This window comes from Styela clava, chromosome 8 (assembly GCF_964204865.1).
Source record: "Styela clava chromosome 8, kaStyClav1.hap1.2, whole genome shotgun sequence".
In the NCBI taxonomy this organism is placed as follows: Eukaryota; Metazoa; Chordata; class Ascidiacea; order Stolidobranchia; family Styelidae; genus Styela; species Styela clava.
Genome location: NC_135257.1, coordinates 5,622,168 through 5,650,086, shown reverse-complemented (window position 1 = coordinate 5,650,086; position 27,919 = coordinate 5,622,168). Strand labels below are relative to the sequence as shown.

Here is a 27,919-nt window from a genome sequence, read left to right as displayed (position 1 = left end):
CATTGGCCAATCAGCAAGATGCAACAAGTAACGTAACAATGCCCGCTTTTTACATCCGCCCAGACACTTTTCTCACTCAGACAGATTTTCAGACGTGGTTGTGAACATCACCTCGTTTTCGCGTTTTCGAACTATATTCGTTAGTTTTCAATTGTGTTTTGGAAATTTAAATGTAAATCGGATAATCCAACGATCACTATGTATTTTTAAAAGTTTTAATTTATTCGCAGTAATGAAGAATTGGTGTAGAAATAGCTGTGATAGACTAGTCTAAAATTTCTTACTGGTACTTTTAAAAAACTGTTCATTGTACGCGATGAATTATATATAATAAGGGTTTTAAACAAATACCCCATTTACAGGGGCCAACTCGCGGAACTACTCCTAAAATGAGCCCCGCAAATTTTGCAATGGTTAAGAATAGGAAGAATTTTTCTGGTGTCAAAGGTCAAGAAAAGGTCTTAAATTCTTTTTTAATGTCCGGTTAAATACTGTCACCAGGGACGCCATTGAGCAGAAAGGGGATGTTTGGTTCCCGGCGCGAAATTTCTGAGCAGTTTAACACAACTCTGCAACTAGGCTAGTTCTTTTAATGCCGTATTCATGTCTTCTCGGAATGAAGTCCGATTTCTTGCATTCACTGAAGAAGGGAGAGAGAATGTTGAAGCAGCTCACAAAGTAAGTCAATATCGGTACCGCATTTTTGCATTTTGGACAGGATATTATTCACATAACGGTATTTATCCCGGGGATAGGAAACCCGAAAACACAGAAACACGGCCTAAATATGTTTATAGTTCAGTAGTCTGGATAATGCTGACGTATTGCAGGAATAGGGTTTTTTCTGAAAAATACAGAAATATAAATTATAATTCTCAATTGAATGCGAGAGCAGCTCAATAAATACAGAAATATGACTTTTCACAGCTTGCTTCTGAGAATAAACTTAAGTGTACATGGGTGACTGTAGAAGAAGTGAATAACTTGGAAGATTCTAAGGACAGCAAGGAAGAAATTGTGTATGTTGCTGATCCAATTGAAGGTAGGCCTAAGCCTGTGTCTGTATTTTAAAATAGAAGAATATTTTTTGTTTTACCTGTGACTGTTTGGAAAAATATGTAGACTATGTTATTTCCAGATTTTTTAATGTGATTTCGTTTTACGTGTTCTACCTTCTCATTTAAATTTGGAATTTTCAAAATTTGAGGCAGTAAGATTTAGTTGCTCTGCTGATTCTGTAATCAGTTTTTATTTGTTTGTTTTCATCAATTGTTTTGTTTATTATGCTGATTATGAAGTCAAAATTAACTTATACTTATGATTCCTAGATACATGTAAAGAACAGTACGTCACAGTTTACTGATTCCAGAAAATCCAATTAAAAGACAACAATTATAACAGTGAAGGCAAACCCGACCTTTACGAGACGGTTTAAGTCTCCATATCGCAACATATCGACACACCGGTACTGTGCAATATTCTAATAGGAAGCGCAGTCTAGAAATAGCACCATCCTCAGAAAAAAATTTTAACAGAGCATTCGATCGGAAGATTTTAGCAAAAACGCATTTGCCGTTGTGCAAGACATCCTCGTTTTAGAAACAAATAGAGTTTTTATTTCATTGAATCAAATGTTGGCCAATCTTAAAAATCGGGAAACTGTGATCTACTGACTTATGTTATATAACAGTCTTATGTAGTTCATTTATTTCAGTAATTGATAAACAAATAATTAATTTGCTCCTTAAATTGAACAGACTTATTGAGGGCACAGTGACTTTGGTTCATTATATGATCAAGCCATAATTATTATCTTTCTTCTCTCTCTCAAGAAGAAAAGAATCCTTTAAATAACTGAATATTTTCCAGGTCCTGAAGTTGGAGATGTTATTGACCATCTTGTGAATCTTAACTATCCTGTACTTGGTCCACAATGTGCATTGACTGTTCTAAAACATGGAATCAGACTTCAAGATGATTTGAAATATCCTCTTTATACTCTCACATTGCTTAATACAACAATTTGTTTCTCAAATATTCAAAATGAAGAAAGAGTATGTGTATTATTATTTGTAGTGAAGATACTATCGTTAACTTTTAAATATAAACATCTATATTCGGACCAATTTACTGGGGAAAGGGGTTGTTTTTAAATTTACATTTGAGAAAAAAAAAATTGTATACATAATGCTATAATGACAGATTTTTTACCATCGATTTTATTAGTGATAATTCATTGTAATATTTAATCATTATGCCTTCAAAGGAATCTTCTTAGTTATTTATATACTAATCATATTGCTATAAATTACAGAAGTCAGTATGCAAAGAGAATCTGCTATAAGCATAATAGGTCATTATTTGTGGAGCTTTGCCTCTGCTTTATTTACATTTTTTGGTATTTTGTTAGTGATCCACTTTGATTTTAATTTATTATTATCACTTTTATTTGAATTTTCTGATATAAATCAAATCAAGTTTCAGTATTTATCACTAATATCACCAGTACATTCCTTACATAAAAAGTGATTGCCTTTATAATGCTTTTGTGTAGATAGAACTTGTGCATCTAGTTGAACTTATGGGTGGAAAAGTGTCACGACCATTGCATTGTGATGTCACTCATCTTGTTGTTGGTGAAGTCGGTTCTGTCAAATATTTTACTGCAGCTTCAATAAATATTAAAATTATGACAAAGGAATGGATATATCATTTATGGAAGCATGGAATGTCTAGGTATGACAGAATTCGATCAGTGATAACAAATATACGCCTGTGATGTCTGTATAATTTATATGAAATTGATGATACCGTGTTTCCCCGATAATTAGACCTCGCCTGAAAATAAGACCTAACCTGGATTTTAGAAAATATTTTAAGATAATCTCTCCCTTTTTAAATAAGACTTAGTGGATAGCGCGAAATTTTTTTGACCTAGTCTTATCATATTTTGTATATTTGAAAATCTTGTAAATATCTACTTTATAATTTTGTTTTTGATAAATGAAAATAAAAACATCTTTCCAAAAGAAGCCCTAGTGTTATTTTCAGAAGAAAATTGAAATACAACCCTGTTTTAGTTTCGGGGAAACACTGTATATATTTATAAGTTCTTATCCAAGAATCAAAATTTGAGATGAACACTTTTTTTATAGTATTTATTTACAAAATAGGTCCATGAATACGTCCAATGTACATGATAAAATTTGGAATGAAGAGTAACATCCTTTTCACACAATGTGTTTATTCACCTTTTTACTCTGACCTAGGCTCTGAACGATCACCCAAGCTATGTAAGGAGGTTCTATAGTTTGGCGGAACCGGAATATTTCTAATTCCTCATTGTCAGCTCAATTTGTGACACCTTGGGTAAGGTGGTGCGCACAGGACTTGAACCCAAGATTTTAACTTTAACCAAGCTTTGACTTTTATCACTACATAGGAATGCCAGTATTTGATTTTTTAAAGTATTATTTTTGACTTGATATAAGATTCTAATATTGTAATATTTGGATTTGTCCAGTTTCATCTGATTTAATTATTTTTATTTAAGCTTAATAAATATTTTTTGTTTTAGGTATATTTGTGCTAAAGATGGCAAATGGGAAGAATTTTTGTGCCCGATATTTCTTGGATGTAAAGTTTGTATGACAGGTTTTGGAACAACTGAGAAAACCAGAGTTCAAAAATTAGTCACGAAGTTTGGTGGAGATTATAGTGGAGCAATGAAGTTGAACTATACAACTCATCTTATTGTCAATAAGCCAGAAGGTTGAATTATTCTTCATTTATATACAAAATCATATGTGCACTTTATTTCGGTGTGATTTGTTGAGTATAACCCAGGACAATGCATTTTTTCATCACAGAATATATACTTTAATTACCTATTTTAGTTTGGAAAATTGGAAATTATCTTAGTTCGGAAAATTGGAATAATATATTCACCTGAATGTATAATACATTTATTCTTTATTGATTACGAATTCTCTATATCAACAAGCACAAATGTTCAAAGAATGATGCTGTTTTTTTATTCTAGATCAGTCTTGGGATTAAAAAGGCTGTATATACCGGTACTATTTGCAGTTTAGACTTGATTATTATCTTCTTTCACAAAGCGCTTTTTTTTATTCTGATTCGTGATTGCAAATTATGAGAAAAAGTGTTCGTCTTTCTTCTGTTACAAATACGGAATATAACTTGAAATAAAAATTAACCTGATTATATTCATTAACCATTTACCACCTCTGTTTTATTATCTAATTATTAGGTCAAAAGTATGCCATGGCAAGTGGATTTGGTGTCAAAGTAGTCAATATCAATTGGATATATGATAGTGTAGAGAAAGGATCATGCCAAGATAATACTAAATATCCTGTTAAACTAGATGGTAAGTTTCAATAGCTTTACATTAAAATTTATACCAGTGTTTGTCATTTATTGGCATTGGATTTTCTATTTAAAAAAAAAAAAAAAATTTTGATCACAAATTTATACGATCATGCTGGGGGCAATGGCCTGGTGGTTTATTAAGCGTTAATACTTATGAACAGATGGAAATCACAGGTTCAAATCCTACATCCACTACCTCACCTGTGGTGTATAAACTGGATAAGCAATGCCGAACTGAAAGATTTTGATCTTTCCATATTAAGTAGCTTCCTACATATCAGTGGCTGTTTATGTGGAGCCTTGTTTGAAGCCAGAGGCATATAAAATCATTGTATAAAAAAATATTCAGTAGTTGTAAAGAAAAGTTCAGTCGTTCAATTTTATTTTGAAATTTTTGTTATAGGTTTCAAAAAATCTGTAAATCAGTCGACTCCAGAAAGTCATGCCAAGAGTTCAAGAATTGAATCAATGGGTGATTTAATAATATTGTTACCTATATCCTTAAAATTAATAGCCTATATAGACAAATTTTTCCTTGATTTGGCGGCAAATTTGAGACCATGCAAATGAATGTGATCAGAGAACAGAAACCGATTGAAAATGAAAAAAAAAAAATTATGCAAATGTGGGACAATTTATTAGTACAGAAATAAAGAACATTTATGAGGCCATTTTTCAATAATTTCATAAGAAACATACCTGGTATAAATTTCTCATATTGGTTTAACATTTTTTCCCATCAAAGGTTCTGTCTGCTTCTGATTCTCAATTTGGATTTTCTGAATTGATCATGTTGAATCTCTAGAATTGTGATGCTGTTTCATGTATGTGAAATTTCTCCCAGGTACAGGCAGCATAAAATACCAAATGTGACCTATTTCCTATTTTACTAGGAAATCGATGAACCATTGTACCAATGCTGTCAGTTTTATTACATGTACAAAGAAAATTTTAGTTATCCTAAACCCTGACTGTATACAAAAAGTTGATTCAATTTGTATAATATTTCATAGCTGATGTAAGTTGCATAGATCCATCAATGATAAATGAAACAGTGGCGTCAACAATGAATGATACTTCAAGAATGTCAACTATAGGACTTCCAGTCAAGTGAGTTAACAGTGTTGTTTTTGTTACAATTAACAATATTTAAATTGCTTTCGATTGATTATTATGGGGTAGAGCTCAAAACTTATCAATTCTTTCGATTTTGGCTCAAACTATTCAGCATTTATTTTAAATTTTGCCTATTTTTGAATAATTGTCCTGTATGATTTTTATTGCTATTTGGAATCTTTTAAATGAAATATATACTATTAACTTAAATGGAGTTCAAAGATATTTCCATATTCAAGTTCAGTATTAAAGAATCCATCTTTGTAATTAGTGGCTGTTAAATTGATGATTGAAGGAATAATAATTTGGATTGCCTTTTTGCAATTAATTGTTGAATTATTGCTTATAGTTAATTTTTTTAATAGTCAATCTATGCTGCCTCCAGTTGGTCAACTACCCTCATCGAGAATTTCAAATCCAACGAGAAATTTGCTGATGTCTTTTCCAATGAATAAAGATTATAGTGAAATATTAGATGGAATTCATGTATACTTAGTTGGCTTTCATCCAGATGAAGAAGAAAAAATGGGAAAATTGTTAAGTTTAGCAAGTGCAATCAAGTAAGAATCAGTTGATTTGGTATGACTAACATGAGGAACGTTGTTAGCTGTTTTAATATATACGGGTAACCGGACTTAGAGACCTCATTTATTGGAAATGTGAAACATACATTACCACAATTTTTGTTTATCAGTTTATCGCATATGTGGTTTTTACAAGACAGAGCAAAAGAAATTACAAAACTGAGTTACGAATTATAATGAGCCTCATTTGGCTTCATCATTCTAGATTGATGATCTTTTTCGTTTTTGCAGATATAACCAGTTGACATCCAGTGTATCATGTGTAATTGTAGGAAATTTATCAAAAGTTTCTCAAAGCTTGAAAACCGATATTGTGACAGCTTGTGCACAGGTACAAAATGTTTGAATACAAAGCATAATAAATAATTTAAGCAATAACAGCTGTATAATAGTATGGTATTACAGAAAGTTGATTTCAATTAATCACAATTCCAATTAAATAATTAATAATCCAATTAGATTGCAGTAATTTAGTAGTGAAATTTGATTATTTTGTTTAATTTGATGAAAAATTGGTCATCATACATAAGTCGCCCATAACTTATAGTTGTAAGTATAGCTTTCAACACAGGCCTTGTCCAGGTTTTTAAATTTTCAATGAGGGCAGGTAAACGGACAGATGTGACAGGCTGTGGCCCACCATATTGACACCTTATTGACTTGCCTCTTTCTGGTATAATGAATATGAAAAATTTAACTCTAATAACCATGTGAAAAACGTCATGAAACATAGTTATCAAAAACAGTGAATCATCTCAAAATATTGCATGTCTTATTGATGGGTAGCATGTGGTGCCATAATATAATTATATTCAATTCATTGAGTTGTTTTTAATTTTACAGAATCCAGATCTTCGTGTTGTAAACCAATCTTGGGTGTTGGAATCATTGAAGAAAGGAGAACTTGTTCTAGAGAAAAACCACTGGGAATCATCAATCATTCCAATACCTGCTGATCATCATGATATGGAAAATGATGAAACTAAAATGGATACAACAACGGAAGCTAGTGCAACAACAGTACATGATAATAAGTGGGTGGCTTTTTTCGTTCTTAAATTTGAATACCCGTTTTTTATGGTATGGCTTTCACAAAAAAGTTTTACTAACTAACTTATTGAAGTATACTTAGGATTCAGTGTGTTATTTATTGGTGTCTAGGATAGATACAAAAGTTTAGTGAAAGTGTTATAGTCTGCTTATAGAGTGAAAACTGAGAAAAACTTTTACTTTATCTCAAGCTCCGAACTCCAAATACCATACATTTGAACGAAAATTCAGCATATGCGAACCTTTGTGCTTTATTAATTTTATTGTCTGTTATCCAATTCCATAATTTTGTCTTTGTATTATACTACAACATATTACAGATCTACTGTAAAAAGAAATCCTATCAGTCGATCATCTGCTGCGACTAGTAATAAAAATCTGGATGGATCAATGTTGGGTTTCTTACATCATAATGATGAAGTGGACGATAATGAAATGTTGTCTCAATATATGATTAATCCACAACTCGATGATGTTGGACACAATGATGATGATGATATGCAACGTAGGCAAACCCCAGAAGTTGCGGTAATTTTTTTAAAGCTGCCTTTTTAATCGCCAAATTAAAATGTTGTGGCTATTTTAGTAATATGTATTACGCAAATAATTATATTTCTTACAAATCGAGGATTTCAAGACAAAAAAAAAGCTAAAGTTATGATTTTGGTAATTTTTTTTAAAATATTACAAAGAAATATTCTTCAGATCTTCAAGCTGGTATTCAGTCTTAGCCAAAGCATTTCAAGGAAGAGTCACAGGAGTTCAAAAATCAAAACTATACATTTGCTTAATTTTCTCAAAACTTCTTTTTCAAGTTTTTCACTTTTGGGGTAAAGCCCTTATTGCTTTTGTTCGATTATGTTTTGTTTAGAAAAATTTACCGCGTATGTGATAAATTTTTCCCCAGTCCTCAATAATTTTTAGGCGTAACAATTTAGTAGGTACTCCTGTAGTATGTGTACCAGGTTTGGGTTAGGCCATAATTTCATACCGGTTTTCTTTATTTTAGTTCTACTAAAAGTTCGTGGACTGTCTGTGTTAGCCAAGTGAATATACCCCTGCCCAGGTTTCAGTCCCTTACACAACTTGATGTAAAATAGGCGAACAAAATTAGTTACCTCCGTATTGGTACACGCCATTTAGTAATAATTTGGTAAGAATTCAGTAAATAAATTTAGTAATAATTACGGTACTTTCTACTGGTGTTATGTAATGAGGTTTTAGTATTTTTAACAAATCTTTTACTTTACAGCTAAGCTCTTCTGTTAATCAATCTTAAATTATTTGTATTACAGGTCTCCCCATGTATCTAAATTTATGCTTCCTGCTCAGAGACCAAATTTTTTACAAATATATTTTTATTGTTGTCAGGATACAATGCATGAAAGTAGTTCATTCCTACGGAGAAAATTAAGAACGGAATATGGAGATGAAACTAACATGGATATCGATGAAACTCGACCTCAAGATAATGAAACTACAGGTATCATACAATTTTTGAAACCGTTTTTATACAATTTTTCTAAAGCAAGTTTAGCCTGGTCGTTTCAAACGACCACTGAAGTTTAGATATATCTGAGTAATAATCAAAGCAAAGCAACATTTCATCTATGGGAAAGAGTTACCAGGTTACCAAGCCAATCATAGCAGGTCTGTGAGGTTTGGTACTGTTCAGGAACACCATCCCACATATGACAGCAATTCTCCACGCATAAGACTTATCAATGCTATCACTAGTTACTTATCGATTTTAATCGGTAAGTAAGTTGATAGATATTTGTCTGTCTGTTTGTTTGTCTGTTAGATGCACGCGATATCTCACAAAAGCGAGATTGAATCTGCTCCAGATTTTGCATGTGCATTCATCATATGTCATACCAGAAGCCTATTGATTCTGGAAGAATTATGTCGTATAATTAGCGAGTTATTAATTAATTAGTGATGGGACAAAAGGTTTCACTATGGAGTAAGAGCGCTGTTTTGGGGGATCCCCTAACTTTCGCTTGATAAGTCTTCGGTCTCTGACCGATATTCTCGTTTATGTATTTATGCCGAATATTTAAGCAATTTAGATGATAGATTTGTTTTCTTGGTATATAAACCGTACAAAGCAAGTTTTTCTCTTTTATACAGAAATGGAATCTACTACCATGCAGTCTGAGACAAGTATCACAAACATTTTCGCTGGGAAAGTTTTTTTCATATTTGGATTTTCTGCTGAAGAATTAGAGGAATTAATAGCAGATATTGAGGTAATATAAAAGATTGATGACTTCCGTGAATTGAAGTACAATCTATATTGTCATTTTGTTTTTGTTGTTTAAATATTTTAATGCTTGATTGTGTTTTATATTTTGAATACACAAAACATTTCTTTTTTCAAAACAAGATTTGAAATGGATTATTTTTGATAAAATTCAGATAATTAGGACTATTGTTAGTATGCATGTATTTCATTGCACTACATCGTTATTCCTGTACTCCTTTGCAGTTATCTACTAGATGAGGGAATTTCGCTTGATAGTTGCAATTTTCAACACTTCCAATGTCAAAAATTTGCCTTTGAGAATCTATGTTCTGAAACATTCCTTGGCATGAGTCATTTTCTGTAACAGTGTTGACTAGACTACAAGTTTTCAAGTCCAGTGTCAACTGAATCATGAGTATTCTGCAATATGTTCTATTGCAACTCCTCTTTCAGTAATATAGCTACAAATATTAGTTGCAGGCTCACAAAAATTTATATTTGTTGACTAGGCTTCTATTTGATGAATAAAATTTTGTATCTTCAGTCATACGCAGGATCTGTGCTTCCAGTCAATAGCAAACATATAGCAGATTATGCAGTTGTACCTTTAACAGGTTGGCCTGTTGATAGAACTGTTCAGGATGTTGTTACCAATTTCTGGATTGTAAGTATCTGTCAGAAATTTAACAACATCTAGTCTGATATAAATGGATAGTGCTAAGTGTTAAAAATACATTTCTCTTTCGCTCTCGCTCTTCTGATTTCTCTCCGCCGGTTTGCGAGGTTGAATCTCGTGGATCCTGTGAATAGTTAAGTGTGAGAGGATGGCTGAACTCTTCGTTGTCATAGTTCACCTAACCGCTGGTCTACTACGGTTTACTTCGCCATGGAGTCTTTGCATCTGAAACAAATAACTGATTATATTCAGAATTGAATAGGGAAATTCTATCCTATCGTGGAGGCATTATTTGATTTGCATAACATAAATAATCTTTGTAATTCATCTTTCTCATCTGGCAAGTTTATGAATTTTAAAATTTTTTGAAATCTATTAATAATTTCACAATTCATTAATTTGAGTCTATTTTCTTCCAGAAATTCTCAATAGAAGAAGGAAGACTTATAGAAACCGATGAACACCCAATGTGTATTCCGTTTTCAGTGCCTCCTGATTCATATCCTCTTCAAGAGTGTGTTGCATGTTTGAGTAAATATCGAGACTCGGAACGAGTGTATCTTTCAAGGCTCATTGAAGACCTAGGTAAGACAATTTTTCTTCAGTATATCATCTATTGAGAACTTTAATTTTGAAATAGAATGGAAAAACCCTTTGATGATTTATCATTCAATTATTGGACACTAAGTGTACTTAGGGATCGTTTTGATATTATGTTTTCCATATTTCCATATTTGGACTATTTTCCAATTTTTTTTTCATCAGTCACCAATTCCTTTCTTACAGGTGGTTTAGTTCAAGAAGTTGTTGCAAGAAGAGATACAAAAGATTTGAAACAAACTACTCATCTTATAATAAATGAACCAGGAGGGGATAAATATGATGGATGCAAAAGCTGGGGGATTGTGACTGTCACTGAAGAGTAAGTCTTGTAGAAATGTAGTTTTTTGTATGGACTGTTCCAAGTATTTTCTCTATCTACAAGGCTTCGTATAAGTACATGGTGGTTTTCTAGTGAGGTGGATGATTTTGGTGATCTTCGATGAGTTTTCTTAATCTTTAGAGACATTTTGGTCGTGTACAATCCATATGCAAAACAAGTTTCGGTGGTAATTCTGACTTTTTGACTGATGCAGCATATTGCCCACTTCAAGAATCCCTGGTTTACATTATATTAAAATTCAAAATATTATTTCTCATAGATGGGTTTATGAATCAGCTAAAAAAGGTAAAAGGATGATTGAAGATGAATTTTCAGTCGACAAACCAAGAAGAGGAAAGCAAACAGAGAATATAACATCAGTACCTCAATCATCATCTTCAACAACTGCCAGGGAAGCTGTATCAAGAAGTGAGGTTTTGAGTAAAGGTAAATGTAATGTCTTGCACTGTTGTGTTGTAGTTGCATATACTTGGTTTGCGCTGCATACTGGTAAGTAACTCGTGGAAGTTGTTATGTGTGATGCATGGGGCTCGCCAGTGTGCAAGGCAGTTGTTAATTTGGCGTTTTACTGTGTAGTACTGTTTGAGTTGTATTTCATTTAGGAGACATGCTCAACTAGTGTAAATTATACTGCTGGTATGGCGATGTTAAATGATTAAAGCATGTCACGACTTAGCAAGTCTATGTGGTCAATGACAATATAAGAAGATAATATATATAAGAATACAGAAGATAATATACAAATGCCCGGATAAATTACTGAATATCAATATCATATACATGTGTGTAGAGAAAGGCATGTGAAAATGTTGTATCAAAATGATCATAGAAAGTCATAACTGACAACAAAGATTGCATGAAGCCCATCATACTATTAAGCTCAAAAGTGCTATTCTCCCATGAGACTTTTTTTGCATTTTTTTATACAATGCTTGTTCTTGGCTTTTGCTAGAACAAGAACAAATAGGCACTGATAAGAAACAAGCTACCTCATTTGGAAGCACCGGAAACTTTTCGGTACAATTTGCAATTTATTACACCTTGGTTGAGGTGGTAGGCATGAGAATTGAATCAGAGACATGTAACCTATCATGCCAACACAGTTAAGTCAAGCGCTAAACCATTGCGCCAACGGAAACACACAAACTGAAGAAGGATTCTTAGCGGTTTTATTCATTTTTGAATGAAGAATATTTACACTCTTAAATATTTTTTCTCAGTTTCCAAGATCAAGTCTCACAGTTACGTGGGATGGAACACAGAGTTTCCTCCCATGCCACGCCCACCTAGTGTTGTGGATAAGATCAGAAAGAGACTCGAAGCAAAAGCAGATGCTGAGAAGAAAGCCAGGGAAGAAGCCATTAAGAATAAGGAAACACCATTAAGAGTGAGGGTGAGTGTATTTTATATTTCAGATCATGAGGCTATTACATTTTGAATTTGACTTTTGACATACAATTCAGTAATAGTACGTACATTTTCTGTTGTAATAAATTTTCCTAGTTTGGAAATCTAAGAATTTCATTTCGCTACACAAATGCTGGCTGGGATTATCAATTATCATATACCATAATCTTTCATTATGCCTGGGGTTCCCAACCTTTTTTGACTCATTCTTTATTTGCATATTTTGAAACTTTTGATTCCCCTCTCCCTGTGCATAAAACCGTTTTCATTTGTTGTTCAATGCTAATATATTATTAGTAGGGCCCGGCCGATACTGCCTTTTTGAACCGATATCGTTAGTTTTCTAAAACTAGGCCGATATTGATATTCAATGTTCCCTCACCTACAACAAGCAACACTCTGAGAATATTGTGTTTTTGTTGCAAAAGAAATGAAATGTTGAACTCGTGCAATTGTGTGCGTGGCAAGAAAGAACACATATTGTAAGGCAGGAAGCATATGAATCTCAATAGCTCCAGTTCAACAGTCTCAGATGTAGTTGAGCAGAGTTTTTCTGCATTGGCTCATATAATATATAATATACGTTTATGTATGTGCACTTTGGCAGTCACATGATTGGCCGATATATATCGGTAAAATTAGCCGATGCCGAAATTTGTGAAAAACATGGCCGATATATCGGTCGGGCCCTTACTATTAGTTAGTGATACGTGTGGGTGTGGCCCATACCACAGATTTTGTACAGTTATTACAATAATACAAAGTCAGTAAAGAATATTAGTAATACTGCATGCAAATACATAGTGAAATTTCTTGTTTCTTAAAACAATCAAATTCTCCCTGGATGGAATTCTTCTGCAATTGGAAACACTGTCTTATGATTTTGATGCAAAATATATCCAGGTTTTTCTAATATTCAAAATTAAAGTTAAGGCGTAAAAAGGTCTGAAGATATTTTCTGAGATATTCTATTATACATGGATATGCATATCCCTAATTACTTTTGACTTTCAGTAAATCTAGGAACATAATCATATATATTTCAGTACAAAAGACTTAATTTGGAGACACCAAGTAAATTCATGACGAAAGGTGGACCTCCTGTCAATGTTTCTTTCGATCTCACAGAAGTATTTGAATTGTTGAAAACTCCAGTTGAAAAGCAAAAGAAGATACGGGAGGAAATGAAAGAAAATCCAGAAACTGTAAATTATTTTGTAATCTTATATTTATAACGTATTTTTTACATTCACTCTGAACAAGGCTCAGTACAAGTATCAGTGTTAGGTAGAGGTCTCTGAGTCATGAGTCAAGCCTGGTCACAGGTAATCTGAGTGTCGACTCCGAAGTCCGGTCACTGAGTTATCTCACTGGCAGTTAGTTAATGACGAGTCCGAGTCAAACTCTTATTTAGTTGACTCTAGTCATTTTGCTTATTCGTAAAATGGTGACCTGAGTTCAATTTGAGTTGAGTCAATGATTCAAGTCTCCCGAAACACTGTAGCAACAGATATGTTCAGAGCTGCTGTGTTTAGTTAGAGTGCAATCTTAACTATTGTCCCAAGGAGACACTTGTCTTTGAGACTTGTTATATCTCACATATAAAGCGTGAAATTTGACCAGATAACATCACAGGTGAAATTCGCTGGTTGAATTTCCATGCCCGTCACATCACCATGGTTGGAATAAATTGGATAGATTTTAGGTCCGAATATTGAACATTATTAGGCCCTAACTTTTCTCAGACTAAAAACCAGTATATCATATAATCTCATCTTTTTCACCTAATCTCATGTTTTTTATCCTTTTCAGCCGATGAGTGTTTTTTTGAGTAGATGTTTAGACGAGGGTGTAAAAAACATTCCTGATGAATTGATTATGAATCTTGAAAAAAAATTAACAGAACAGACACAAGTTAAAGAAGAAATGCAAGAAGCTAAAGGTTTGATTTCATATTTTTCATCATTTATAACAACTGTTATTTTATGTCAATTACTCCCAATAACTGGAGGCTACACTCCACATCAGGGGTGTAGCCATCAGCGAAGTCACGAGGGTGTAACCCCCTGTTTTGAACTAGAGTGTTCTGCTTTCAGAATAGAACAAACAATGTCATTGTACAGTCAGGTCATCAGATATTCAACACATTTCAATATAGCTGGGTATATTAATTTTAAAAGTACCGGTATATTAATGTAAAGTAAATTTGTTCTATTCCTTGATGACGATGCTTTTATTCTTTCACTTTTATTTGTTGGGCTTTTATCGTTAAACATGGTAGGTCGTTAAACTAGGTAGTTTATTTTATTGCTACTGAAGAGAAGGGGGCCAGAAGTGTTGAGCGTCTTAAGAATGAGGGCATGTCTCATAAAAATTTGAGAACCAATGATCTAGGTTAAACGGAATTTTGCAAAGATGAAGTTATTCCGAAAACTAAATGTCGACGAGCAGTAACCTAATGAAAAAATGACAAAAACCTATGGCGGAGAATGGAATAGTTTTTGTAAAATTTTTCTCAATATTCCATAATGATCAGATACTATTCCTTCTGTTTTAGATTGCGACACAACAACAAATAGTGAAACAACTGATCCCTCCAGCTCGAATATTTTTTCAAATCTTGTTATTTCTCTCGCGAAGAAACTACACAACCAGTTCTCTGATTTGGGAAAACTTATTTCTAATCATGGTGGAGAATTTCGTTGGACGTATGACAATGCATGCACTCATTTCTTATTCCAGGTGAAGTATATTTAAAAGGCATCCATCAGATCAGAGTTTCCCCAACATATAGCTATGAATATTTTCTTTGGTTGCTTGTTCTGTCAACAAAAAGCTACCAATTCTACTTTATAGTAAACTTTATTGTTTATTTCATATTTGGTATTGAAATGTTGATTCAATAGTAATTATATACGTGGGAAGTATCACAGCGTAAAAACTTGAAAGCGTTTATTTTTCTAAAATAAAGCCCCGCCACGATTTCAGAAACATGCTGATGGCAAACTCGCGCAGTTTTCTCACTTTAAAGTAATTTCTGCGGAAATAGATGTTACGGTATGTAAAAACGGTTGTTTGATATTAGTCATTTAATTTTGTGACCATGAAAGTACTACGTGCCACTTAGTATTCGAGCATATCCTTGAGGCGTCTGAAAAAAGGTTGGGAACCACTGCAATAGATTTAGTTTTACCAGTTCTTGATTTGCACCGAGGTGAAATTAATCAGATATATGACTTGATCATACGGTGGACCATGGCGTCTTATCTCTTTTCTAGTCCAATTTTGGCATGGGAGCAGTTAACCATTAGCTGTTTACTTGAACCACCATTTGATGGTGAGAAGTCCAGCAATTCTCTCTCGCATGTATGTCCACGAGGTTTGAACCCACGAAGTCATAATTTTTGTTTCTGATCTTATTTCAGGGAAAATTAAATGACAAGAACAAGGAATTTTGTGCTGCAAGACGGGATGGGAAGTTTATTGTATCACCATATTGGATTAACGCTTGTATACAAACCAGTTCAAGAATTGATGAAAGTTTATTTCCTCATGTCTATGATCCTAATAAATCTATTCAAGTATGAATGAATCAATATTAATATCAATACAATCAAATATTACTGAATTATTTTCAGTTCATTTTGGTGTATAGATCCAATCAGGCGCGCAGCCAGGATTTTTAAAAGGGGGGGTTTCAAAATCGGAAATTACTAATGCCGTCTGTAGCAGTCACCGCGATCACGCGCTCGTTAATAGAGCCGCCTTTTCAGCTTCTGTCGCGTAAAATATTCAATTCATGACAACTACGAGATTCTAAAATATCCTTACGTATATATTACTTTTATTGTCCCAACGCAACTCGCGGTCTCTACTTTCTACGTCAAAATAAAAACATTACTGCCATGGACATAAAACAATGAGATAAGCTGCCTGATATATTTAATTTTGATACGTATTTTTGCAATCTTGTGACCTCGTTATCGCCGTTAGTAAAATCTCGATATCTGATATAAAATCACGTTTAGTACAATTTTACTTCATACAATGAAAATAGATATAAAGTATACCAGTAAATCAAAAATACAAATTCACCGCCTCGAAATCCATGCCGAACAGTCGCCGCGATTACGTCACTTGTTAAAAGAGCCGACTTTTCTAACGAAAAACGATTTTTCTCTTGCGCAAGGTAACCAATCCATGACCGATAAGGGCATATTTAAAATGTCCTGCTTTATTAATTTAATTGTCTTCAATTTAACCTGCGGTTGCGCCGACAAAACAAGAGCCGCTCTAAAACATAACGGAATTCCGCATAAAATTGTGTGGTAAACTGCCCTATTATATATTGTTTTGATCCTTTTTTTTCTATTTTGCAAATTCGCCAAATTTGAGATGTGCTTGTAACATTGACTCCGTTCAATCGCAATGCTGCCACTCCGATTATTTTTAAAGATAAAAGCTTTCGAAAAATCCGTAAATCTGCTGTAAATTCTCATGGAGTAAAATTTATTTCAGTAGAATAAAAATTGATGGATATACTTCAGATTAATTATCTTATATATCATCACTAACAGGGGGAAAATCGCGTTTTCAACCTTGTTTAATGATAACACTAAAATTTTCGATGACAATTTTAAAGTAATGGATCCCACCCACAATTAACCGTGTTTCGATTTTAATGGCGATATGTCCCTAAACAGCGAGGAAACATAATGTGTGCCGTGGGCACACGAAATTTTGCGATTTTCAAAAGCGTTTTTAGACTAGAAAAGCGTTGTTAGATTGTCGCGGGACTCGACAAATCTTATAGCCTATTGTTTACGGTTTTGTTTTCTGTATTTTATATTGTCGATTTTCAGTCAAATTTAGATCGCGGGTTTACTCCTTCATTTGTCTTTAGAACCTCGCCGCCGATGAACGTATTATAACTCTCACCGAATTCACAATTCCTTGCAAAGTACAAAAATAAAATAATCATCATGTTTATCGTGGCACAAATTTGTGATTTAGAGAGAATAAATACCGACGTAAAGGCGTTTACAGCCTAAATAGCACACTGATGAAAACAATCGGCGATTTTAGCAGAAGGCAATTGCACGCTTTTTCAGTTTTCACAATTCCGTGCGAGTACAAAAATAAAATAATTATAATTGTTCCCCTGGCACAAATTTGTGATTTAGAGAGAATAAATACCAACGAGAAGGCGTTTACGGCCTAAATAACACGCCGCCTCGATGAAAACATACGTCGATTTTAGCAGAAAGCAATTGCACGCGTTATCGGCGACTTTTACTGTTTTCAAAAAAATTCAAAAGGGGGGGGGGGTTCGACCCCGAAAACCCCCCCTGGCTGCGCCACTGGATCCAATTAAACATTGGTTACTTGTTAGGCACGTTTGAGTCTTCGGTCGCATTGAAGCACCTATGGAGGCCACGGGGTACCATTTGCAATGACTGTATTAATTTAGATTAAATTGACTGGGCTTCGTTCAATTTTTTGAACGCATTCATTCGTTTTATTTCAGTTGTTGGCCTTTAATTCGTTTTCTTTTTTCATAAGTTATCGGAAATTAAATTTGCCTATATTCGTTTGACTGTGAAATTCTTTAAGTGATGTTTTTTTCAATTATAGTATTGAAAATTGTTAACAAAATCAAGAAATTTATGATATTGAATAGGATTATTTCTAATTCATTTAACTCATTTTGTATGTCTCACTATGAATGACAACAAATTCACTCAATAATTTGTATTAGTATGTATTTATTGCTAGATGGTATCGACCAGTCCTCCCAAGACGAGACGTCGGACCCTTCGAAATTCAACGTCATCCAATGATAACAAATCGTCATCATCTGGTAAGTCAGGAAATTCATCCAATTCAACAGAAAGTGAAGAAGATACAACTTCAACGAAAACAGTGAGTGTTAATGCACGAGAGTAAATGAGAATAACACAAGTATGACCCAGTGCAGATACCTCTATGACATACATCACAACTCGCTCTTGACAAGGCTAAACAAGCAACTATACATTTCAAGGGAGATTGTGGCCTTTGCGGGCCTACAGAATGTTTTACCTGTTTAATTTGGTTTAAAATTGTCTCCACCAAATCAGCTACTGAGACGGAGAAAGTTATAATATAAGAAAGATTGAGATCTGTTTTTTTCAGTATACCAAACTAATTGATTGAAGACAAATTGATCAACGCTAGAGGTGGGCGGAAAAACATAACCAATCGTGAAAATCTAAAGGATTTTCATAACACGATTTGATGTCCATTTTATCATGATTCATGGTGAAAATATTCAAACCGCCCCCAAATTGATTTAGTGGTAACTGATGACAGCCTGGACATAGCCAATACCGTTGACAACCTGGGTGTCACGAACATTAGTTGTTTTGCATATATCTTACAACTTATTGTTGCGGATTCATCAAGTGTTCAACAAGCAGTTCAGGTCTTTTAGAGTCTTTTAGCATTGTGTTGAATGATATCTTCCTGTGTTAGACAGTTTGCTCTTAATTTTCCTTCATACTTTTTAACAAAATGAATTATAATGTAAACCGTGATATTGCTGCATATAATGTGCTATTTATTTCACCGATGAAACAGTGTTTTATTTATTTATTATTACGTGAATTCATGCATCATGATTCTTTAACTTTGTTCAACCAAAATAGGCAAAAATTTAAACTAAATATAAATTTACTACCAAAAATTATTACTGTAATACCGTTAAATTAACTTAGTTTATTTAAATGTCTCTTTTCTTTTCCATTCAAGTCTAAAATAAAAGGAGAACCAGAAATAGAAGATTCACAAGAAGCTCGAGAAAATTTACGAAAGAAACTTGAGCACATTATGTCAGCAACTAATCTTAAGAATGAGAAACACATGCATAGGCTGAGCTGTAAGTTTATTAGTGTTCTAAATATATTTATCAACTAATAGATTTCGACCAATTAGTAGAATCTGGAAGCTCCAAAATTTTTGATTGAAGTTAAACACTAGGTAACAAAAAAGGTTTCTCCTAAGGTACCACCAGACCATTTGCGCAGTAAAACCTCATTCTCGCACACTTGCAACATTATGTTTTCAAAGCGTGTCTCTGTAAATTTTCAAATGTTTAGCTAGAATGTGGTGTTCCTTCCATGTTTTGCATGTATTTAGGTCGTGTTATCACTGTTCATTGTGATGTCACGTCCAAGTACTGTATTTCTTTTGAATCATCTGGAAAAGGGCTATTCTTAGCCGAGCCTACAATGGCATGATGTTTCACAAAGTTTGTACATCAATGATGGGTGGCTCACTCAACCGTCTTATTTCCTCCAACATTAAAGTCATTCTGGCACAATCCACTAGTTAACTATTTTGATCCAAACCTGTGCGAGAGGCGATCGTTCACCATATGTTTAAGCCTTCTTATCAACTCTGCCTTGTAATAGTAAACCAGTGCAAAGCCAACTCATATGAAGTGCTGTGCAAAATATTCAAATAACGAATGGGTAATGGAATATTAAAATATTTGAATGAAATTTTAGTATCTGAATTACTGGTGCCACAATATGGCCTTGCGCCATTTTGCTTGGACACAAAACTCATGCATCGCTAAATCAAATGCTTGAATCCGGTTAGAATTCATTGCACAGCTTTCCACACTCATGATACTTGATTTTCTAAATATAAAGCAGGACAGCAGCGCTTGAATTTTAACAATTCTCTCGTAGGCCCCACTGTAAATTTAGAAACATCAAACCTGATGATAGAGTATTCTATGACAATTTACAATCATTTTAAAATGGATATATCATTTTTACAGTTGAGAAATACTATTACTATTATTTCTGATTTATTTAATCACTTTTTCAACTTTGCTGAAGTTTTACACAATTGAAAAGTAAAAGCATAAGAAAGTCAATTATCACAATTCATAAATCCCAGAGTCAGTAGGCCCCAAATTGGGATGGTTATTTTGCCAACCATGATAAAAACGATTAAAGCCGACACAAAAGATACTAATCAGATAAAAAATTAACGTGGATTTCTGAACTGACTCCTTCATCATAGTCTTTTGCCGATGTACATATACAGTTCTGCCAAAAAATAGAAACACTAGCTTAGGATGTCGGTCGCCAAAAAGATCATTATAAGCAAACAACGATCAAATAAAACTACATGTGTTATTATCGACTATTTGGCCTTATAATATTTTCCATAGTGTTGGACATCTGGAGTCCTGGTCTGTGCCTCTTGTTGTATAGTAATTGAAGATATTCGCTATTCGAATATTCAATACTTGTTATAAATATTCGAATTATTTTATTTGATAAAAATGTTTGATTTTGCCTGCCTCTACTTGTGGTAGTAGTCAAACCTTTGTTTCGTGCAAAACCTTCTATTTGTCACTCAACAATCATTCCACCGGTCATTCTAGTCTGATCGCCTATTTTCAACAATTTTAGGTAGCAGGGTGAATACACCATCTCCATCAATAGCAGCTGCTCAACGTCGCACAATGACAACCTCTGGTACTCCTCTACCAATGAAAAGTTTAGATCATGATAAAACAGAATTATCTCAGGATGTTCAAGTATGTTTATTCTGAGCTAATATCTTAAAATATTACCAATACCATTGTTAGTAAGTCTTGTTGTTATGTAACTAAAAAGTGGTTTTGGAAAAAATATTTTAAATAAAATATATCTAATACTGTCATTTTTATGATAATTTACATATTCATTTTTAACAAACACATTGTACACATAGTCTTGGTATTGTGACTGATTTGCCAGCATACACCTTGTGTTGAACCTCGACATTTTAAAACATTCTATAACAATGCGTTCAGACTCTTGTTCACATAATTATTTCATAAGGGATGTTAACCCATGCAGGGTAATCAGATCTGAGATGGCAAGTGCATCCCTAACATTTAGCATGAAACACCAACCAGCGAGCCCCAATATATTTATTGTTTAGGTTAGTTGGGATGATCCAACGGGCAGAGAAGAAATGGAAAGATTAATGAAGGAAAGGAACACAACTACCGATGATTCTAATTTTAAGGTGACTGTTGCTAAACCTTTCTGATATTTTATAAACAAGGTTGACTTAATACGCATATTGTCAAGACTTACCGTATGTCCCGGCAAATAAGTCGCTTTTCTAGACCCATTTTTTCGGCCTGATTTTTTTTTTTTTTGGGGGGGGGGCTGTCTTATTCAGTGAGTATGCTTATTTTCTTTTTCTGTGGTCAGCTTTTCTTGCAGGAGTCTTCTCAAACATGATTTGTGTTAACCTTATATTTGGTTTGATATATTTTATCATGTACTCTATGACGCCAAAGGGTATGCCAATCATGATATTTAATTGACTTCGTACTGACAGCTGTTATTTGTCATATTCTTTTTAAAAACTCCTTTGTAATCATAACTGGCTGGTGTCATGAAGCACTTCCGTTTACGTCCGCCACTTATCGGGACTTTGAAGAGAAATCACGGCCACCGAGATAAAGTAATTTATGATACTTCTGTTTTGCCGATTGACGGAAAACGAAATAGACAGGAAAACACAGCTGTTAACAAATCCATGGACATACAGTTTAATAATAATCGCACCTTATTCAAAGGGTATTTCAACGTTCGGGTTATTAGGTTGTTCAAAATGATTGCTGTTTATTACCTTAGACCTTGGCTTAAAATTACCCTTTATCGTTAAGAATAATTAATTCTGTGAGTATGATTCTACCAAACAAACATGATCTGGTTCTAACCGTATAAAATTATAGATTATTTAAAATGATTGCTACTTTTTAACTTAAAGTTACCGCTTTATTGTTAAGAATAGTTAATTCTGTGATATATTCTACCAAATAAACATGATCTGATTCTAAGCATATAAATTTATTAGAACGATCAAATAAAACTACACATGTTATTATCGACTATTTGGCCTTATAATATTTTCCATAGCATAGTGTTGATATTTAGCGCATATTAGTGTTTAACTGATCAACAGAGGAGCAATTTATCTACCAGTCTTATTGGAGGCCTATATGGAAAAACCCTCTTTTTTAGTGCTAAAAATAGACATTGTCTTATTTGCCTGGTTGACTTTTTAGCTGGGAAATAGGGTATCTTTGTTTTTATTGTTGTAGTGGTCACCCAGACTGTGATTGACCAAACAAGGTCTTGGAGCGAGCTATTTGTATGTAACTTTCATATACCTTTGTCTATACCACCATTGAACATCACACAGACTCGCTAGTCCATAGCATCACAATGTTGACAGCGAAACATACAATAATCAAGCGGTGCCATAAATGGAATAAAACCTAAACAGTACCACCTCGTATGTTACAACTGCCTCACTTTAGTGAGGTACTAATCAGTATGCAGTGCGTAACAATTGAATGATTTGCTGTGAATTGTAATGTAATGCAGCGGCAATGTTAGTCAATTCATGACAGTATTTCCAAGGAACTAGGAGGCAAATGGAAATTTGTAATAATGTTATGAATGTTTTTTGGTTAATCAGGTACCAGCTGATGTTTCAATAAACAATTTGGAAACGACAAAGGATGATGAGGAGACTGTTTTCGAGGATCAGGTGCATATTTCTATGTAACTCATAATATAAACCTGCGATATAGTAGGAGCGGGATTTTTCAATTTGGGGAAGCAAAGACATTAAGACGGCATATAGTGAACAACAAACAGGAGTCATTGCAAATTCATTGGGCATGCTTAATAGAGGGGTTTGTCACTGACTAATGAATATGGTTATGCTATACTATGTGAAGAATACTATAAGAAGAAATCAAACCTACAAACCATGCCAGGATAATCATCCAGTTGACTGATCGGCAGTTACACAAACCGAACTGTGATAGTGTAGTGAGTCCAACAATTTACCTAAATATTATTATCCCAATAAGATTTGAACCTGCAGAACACCGTCTCACAATGAACAACCATTCAAGCCTCGTTGGCAAGAGATGAGTTGTTGTTTGAGAGACATTCATGTGTTGGATTTAATTTTGTTGTTGTTGAGCATTTTTTATTTTGATTCAGGGAACTGAAAACCAAGATATTCCTCAAACTATAAAAGATGGATTAGTTATGAGATTTCACATGTCTTCTGTCAGCCCGCAAGAAAAAACAAAATACATTGAAATTATTAAGGAATTAGGTCAGTGGTTATCAAACTTTCACGAGGATCCAGGGCCGCACGGATTTGCATGCATACCGAAAAACATTCATGAAACTATGCCAATCCTTTTCAACTTTGAAAGGGAATTTCAATCTGGGAGATTTATATTTTTCGATTGACTTTAAACCTCATTTATTATACCACCATTTTGATGCATTGTTATTTCTGATTTTTGTGGGCATCAGTTGAAGTCAATGAAATTTTGTTTCCCAAACGGCATTGTATGTGAGAAATATTAAAATGCAAAGTAGTATCTAATTCTGTGACACCTTTTGAATCAGGCACCTCTGAAAGAAAACCTTGTTCCCAGGCAAGTTTTGGGAATTGTACCAACTGTATTGTTATGTCATAAATGTTGTAACAGTAATGTTGCCGATTGCTGCATATGAATTGCAGCCGATTTTTATTATAAGTTTTTATCACTGAAATGTCAGTAGGGTTTTGCCATTATTTGTGATTTGGTTGGTAACTTTGTTTCGCTATCCCTGCTTTAGAAAGTGTTCTAAATCTAAACGACCTGGGTTCTGTTTTTGGGTCACACTGTATGCTCGTTTTCAGAACAGAAATGAATTTGTGATATAAAGCTGTCATTAAACAAACTAGGGTTTGACAGCTGGTTTGAAATTTAATTTCTTGATATTCTTTCAGGTGGAGAGTTCTTAGATGGAGGTTCTATCGATCCCACTGCTACTCATTTACTTGTAACAAAACCAGGACGAAGCGAAAAATTCCTTTCTGCACTTGCATCAGGAAAATGTATTGTAAATGCTCAGTATCTGAATGCTTGCAAGGAGGCTAATCGTTTTATCTTGGTGAGGTTTTTTTTTAAATATGAAGCTTTATTGATTTTTTGAAAACTGGTTTTAAAAGTAGAAATATCTAAACACTGAAACTGGGATTATCTTGTCATTAACCTTACTATGTTGTTCACAGGTAAAATATTAATGCACATGCTGCGTCAACAGTCGAGAAATGCTTTAAAAATTCTAATTTCTTACAGGAAGAAAAATTCGAATATGGCAACCCATTGAATCCAAGCACAAACGAGTATTTGGTCAAACCTGATGTACTACAGAGTCAAATATCATTATCACCATACAGATGGAGAACAAAACTTCGTCATAATGAAAAAGAAACAGGAATTTGGAAAGGATCATTTGGTGGATGGAAGGTAATTTCTTACTGTTAATTTCACAAAATAGAGATAGTTACTGAGTCTTGATAAGCAAATCTGTTGTTCGGCAATCAAATTGGTTTGTGTTAACCGAAAATCTACCTTCTTGTAACTTCAGGAGTATTTTTCTTTCGTTTAGGTAATACTTCACGTCAGTGATCGACAAATGAAAGGTTTTGAGCGTCTTCTAAAATGTGGTTCTGCAGATGTAATTGCAACTCAGCTCCCACTACATGGAAAACTTGGAAATATTACCCATGCTTTTATTGATCCTGAAAAAGCAAAGCAACTAGACTCATGGATTTTAGAAGAACTTGTTGCAAAATCTGGAGTTCATGTTTGTAATCCTTCATATATTGGTAAGATAATGTAATAAGGAATTAAAATCTGCGCATAATTTTAAAGAGAATAATGAAGCTGACTAGTTCTGAGCTAGTTGTAACATACAAAATATTTTCCATAGTCAAAATGTCAACTTTGTTGAATCATTCGAGAGCTAGTTTAAAATTTAATTAACAATCGAGAGCAGTAAGTTTTCGGAGTATATCTGCTCTTTTTATTGTCTTTTTTATTATTATTTTTTACCAGTTGGTGATGTCGAATCGCTGAAAATATCAAGTCTTCTTGACTCTGCTAAGTAACTTTTTACTTACCACTTTTCTGTATCAATTTCCAGGTGATTATTTATTAAAAAATCCACCTCCTGAACCGAGTTCTCAGTATTTACCTCAAGTATCTTCCATATATGACAAAATCGACCGTGAAAATGATGATGGAAGAGAAGTAAAAAGGAGAAAAATTGATTGAAGACTTTTCTAATTAGCAAATTTTTCTTGCAATTTTTTTACTGTTCTATTTTGTGTTTCTTCTTTGTTATTCGTTTCCCCAGACTTGTTGACACAAATTCTCTACTACAATTTAAATTTTTTTTTTTTGCTTGGATATCCATTTTGTGACCATTTTCTAGAAACTTTTTATAAGATGTGCAGTCTTAATGTAATGAATTGACCTAACTCCATTCTACATAGTTACAGATCTATGATGTTGTTACAAATTTCAATGATTTGCCTTGGTCAGGGTGTGTTACAGAGAAGAAAGAACAATCTAAACCAGTGCTTTTCAACCTCTATATACCTGTGGGACCCCTGATATATGATATTGAGCTCCTCACTTGTCCCCTATTAACAAAAGACATATAAAAGTATGTACTACATGGCCAATCTCTCTTTTTGACATAGCATGCAATTGAGAAAACTCTGCTTTTTAATCAGGCTTCGGCTTGTGAGTATTGCCATCCGCACAGCAAAGGTGAATTTAGAGACCAAGCAGTAGTTAACATGGGTACATGGAAATGTAAGGATTATATGCATTTTACGCCAAACCTCCGACTGTAAAGAGAGCCCGCAATACAGGCATAAAGTATCTGTCCATTAGCATCGAACAACCTACTTGGAGACGCAACATCTACTCTAGTTTAAGTGACTATTGAAACTCTCGGAAAACCAATTATAATGGGATAATCCAGTTCTTACTAAGCCATAAGAACTACAAATGATGCAATAATTCAGTCCATGGTGAGATGAAAAGAAAAATTCTTTTTCACCGACTTGAATCACCCCGATGGAATCCATTTTTACGCCAAACCTCCGACTGTAAAAAGAGTCCATAATACAGGCGTAAAGTACCTGTCCATTAGCATTGAAAGATCCATTTGGCATACTTTCCATCAAACAACCTACTCGGAGACGCAACATCTACTCTAGTTTCAGTGACTATTGAAACTCCCGGAAAACCAATTATAATGAAATAATATAGTCCTTACTAAGCCATTTGAATTACGCCATAATGATGCAATAATTCAGTCCATGGTGAGATGAATATGTAGAGAAAATTTATTTTTCACATACCTGAATCATCCATTTTTACCGACAGGGACCTTTGCCTTGGCAAACGATGTGATGTGTAATTAGTAGGATGGGCAGGGTTAATCAGTAAACCGATGTCAGACAGTTAACGGTTACGACTTATGATGAGCATCTGACACCTCTGGTAGCAATCATCCCGATACTGTATAATTTCTTCAAAAAACGGATAGTTCATCGCAAATTTATCTCCTATTACGTTGAATATTATTACCTGTGTTGGTACACACCAAAAATGTAAAAAACAATTATAGGACAAATATTGCTGATTATGGAATTGGACAACGATACGTCCACATTCAGTTCCCGGTCAGAATATATTGTTCATGGTATATTGTAAGAGCGTCTATATTCAAGTCATTCAACAGATGTGAATTCTGTCGACTTAATATTAGAGTATCGACGTTTTCGGGAAGTAGTGACGAACACTCTCGAGTTACTGCAATAATATTCCCGGTCGTGTTGAATACACTCTCTGCTTTTACACTAGTATCACATCGTACGGAACCGATAGAGCTACCGTGTTCCCCCGAAAATAAGACGGGGTAATATTTCAATTTTCTTCCGAAAAATAACACTAGGGCTTATTTTCGGGGGATGTCTTATATTTTCATTTATCAAAAACAAAATTACAATGCTGTTTTTCTTTATGATATCTAAAGCTAGAAGTTGCACATCGAACAACGAAAGTTTTGTCACAAAAATGACATTTAATAATGGAATCGGTTTCAGTAAAAGACCTACATAGGTCTGAATTACGCTTCATATATCTTGCAGTCGAGCGACTGAGAAACTATCCAGGCTCGTGAATATTGCCGAACGATCACAAGAATTCTCCATTTGTTTGTTATGTTTCAGTATTTTCTATTTTACAATACCAATTCTTGTTCTTCTCTTCGATAGTGCCGATTAATTTTAAATAGCATTCGGAAAATGGCTTTTATACTTTTAAATAAATAAAACCAGCCAACAAGCAAGACAATGGACCTTTCCCCGAGCATCGACTTCCTTGTTTACTTCGTGACATTGGCCAATCAGCAAATTGCAAAAAGTGATGTAACAATGCTCCTTTTCGCATCCGCTCAGACACTTTCTCACTCAGACAGATTTTTAAGCGTGGTCGTAAACATTATCTCGTTTTCGCATTTTTGAACTCTATTCGTTAGTTTTCAGTTGTGTTTTGTAAA

General features: G+C 33.9%; 1 protein-coding gene across 1 annotated transcript; it reads left to right on the top strand.

The window, feature by feature from the left end:
- Positions 1-522: 522 nt before the first annotated feature.
- Positions 523-25,922, top strand: LOC120345599 (DNA topoisomerase 2-binding protein 1-like). Its single transcript, XM_039415119.2, has 33 exons — positions 523-678; positions 928-1,042; positions 1,870-2,054; positions 2,555-2,736; positions 3,578-3,771; positions 4,274-4,393; positions 4,799-4,867; positions 5,409-5,505; positions 5,877-6,071; positions 6,327-6,426; positions 6,939-7,129; positions 7,466-7,673; positions 8,517-8,628; positions 9,279-9,397; positions 9,938-10,057; positions 10,489-10,654; positions 10,856-10,991; positions 11,272-11,438; positions 12,233-12,405; positions 13,466-13,624; positions 14,232-14,361; positions 14,977-15,161; positions 15,845-16,000; positions 18,195-18,341; positions 19,209-19,335; positions 20,888-21,015; positions 21,405-21,491; positions 22,962-23,033; positions 23,498-23,615; positions 24,285-24,448; positions 24,637-24,807; positions 24,950-25,169; positions 25,487-25,922. Exons 1-33 carry the CDS (start codon positions 604-606, stop codon positions 25,615-25,617), a joined length of 4,719 nt encoding a protein of 1,572 aa, XP_039271053.2. The 5' UTR covers positions 523-603; the 3' UTR covers positions 25,618-25,922.
- Positions 25,923-27,919: the final 1,997 nt, after the last annotated feature.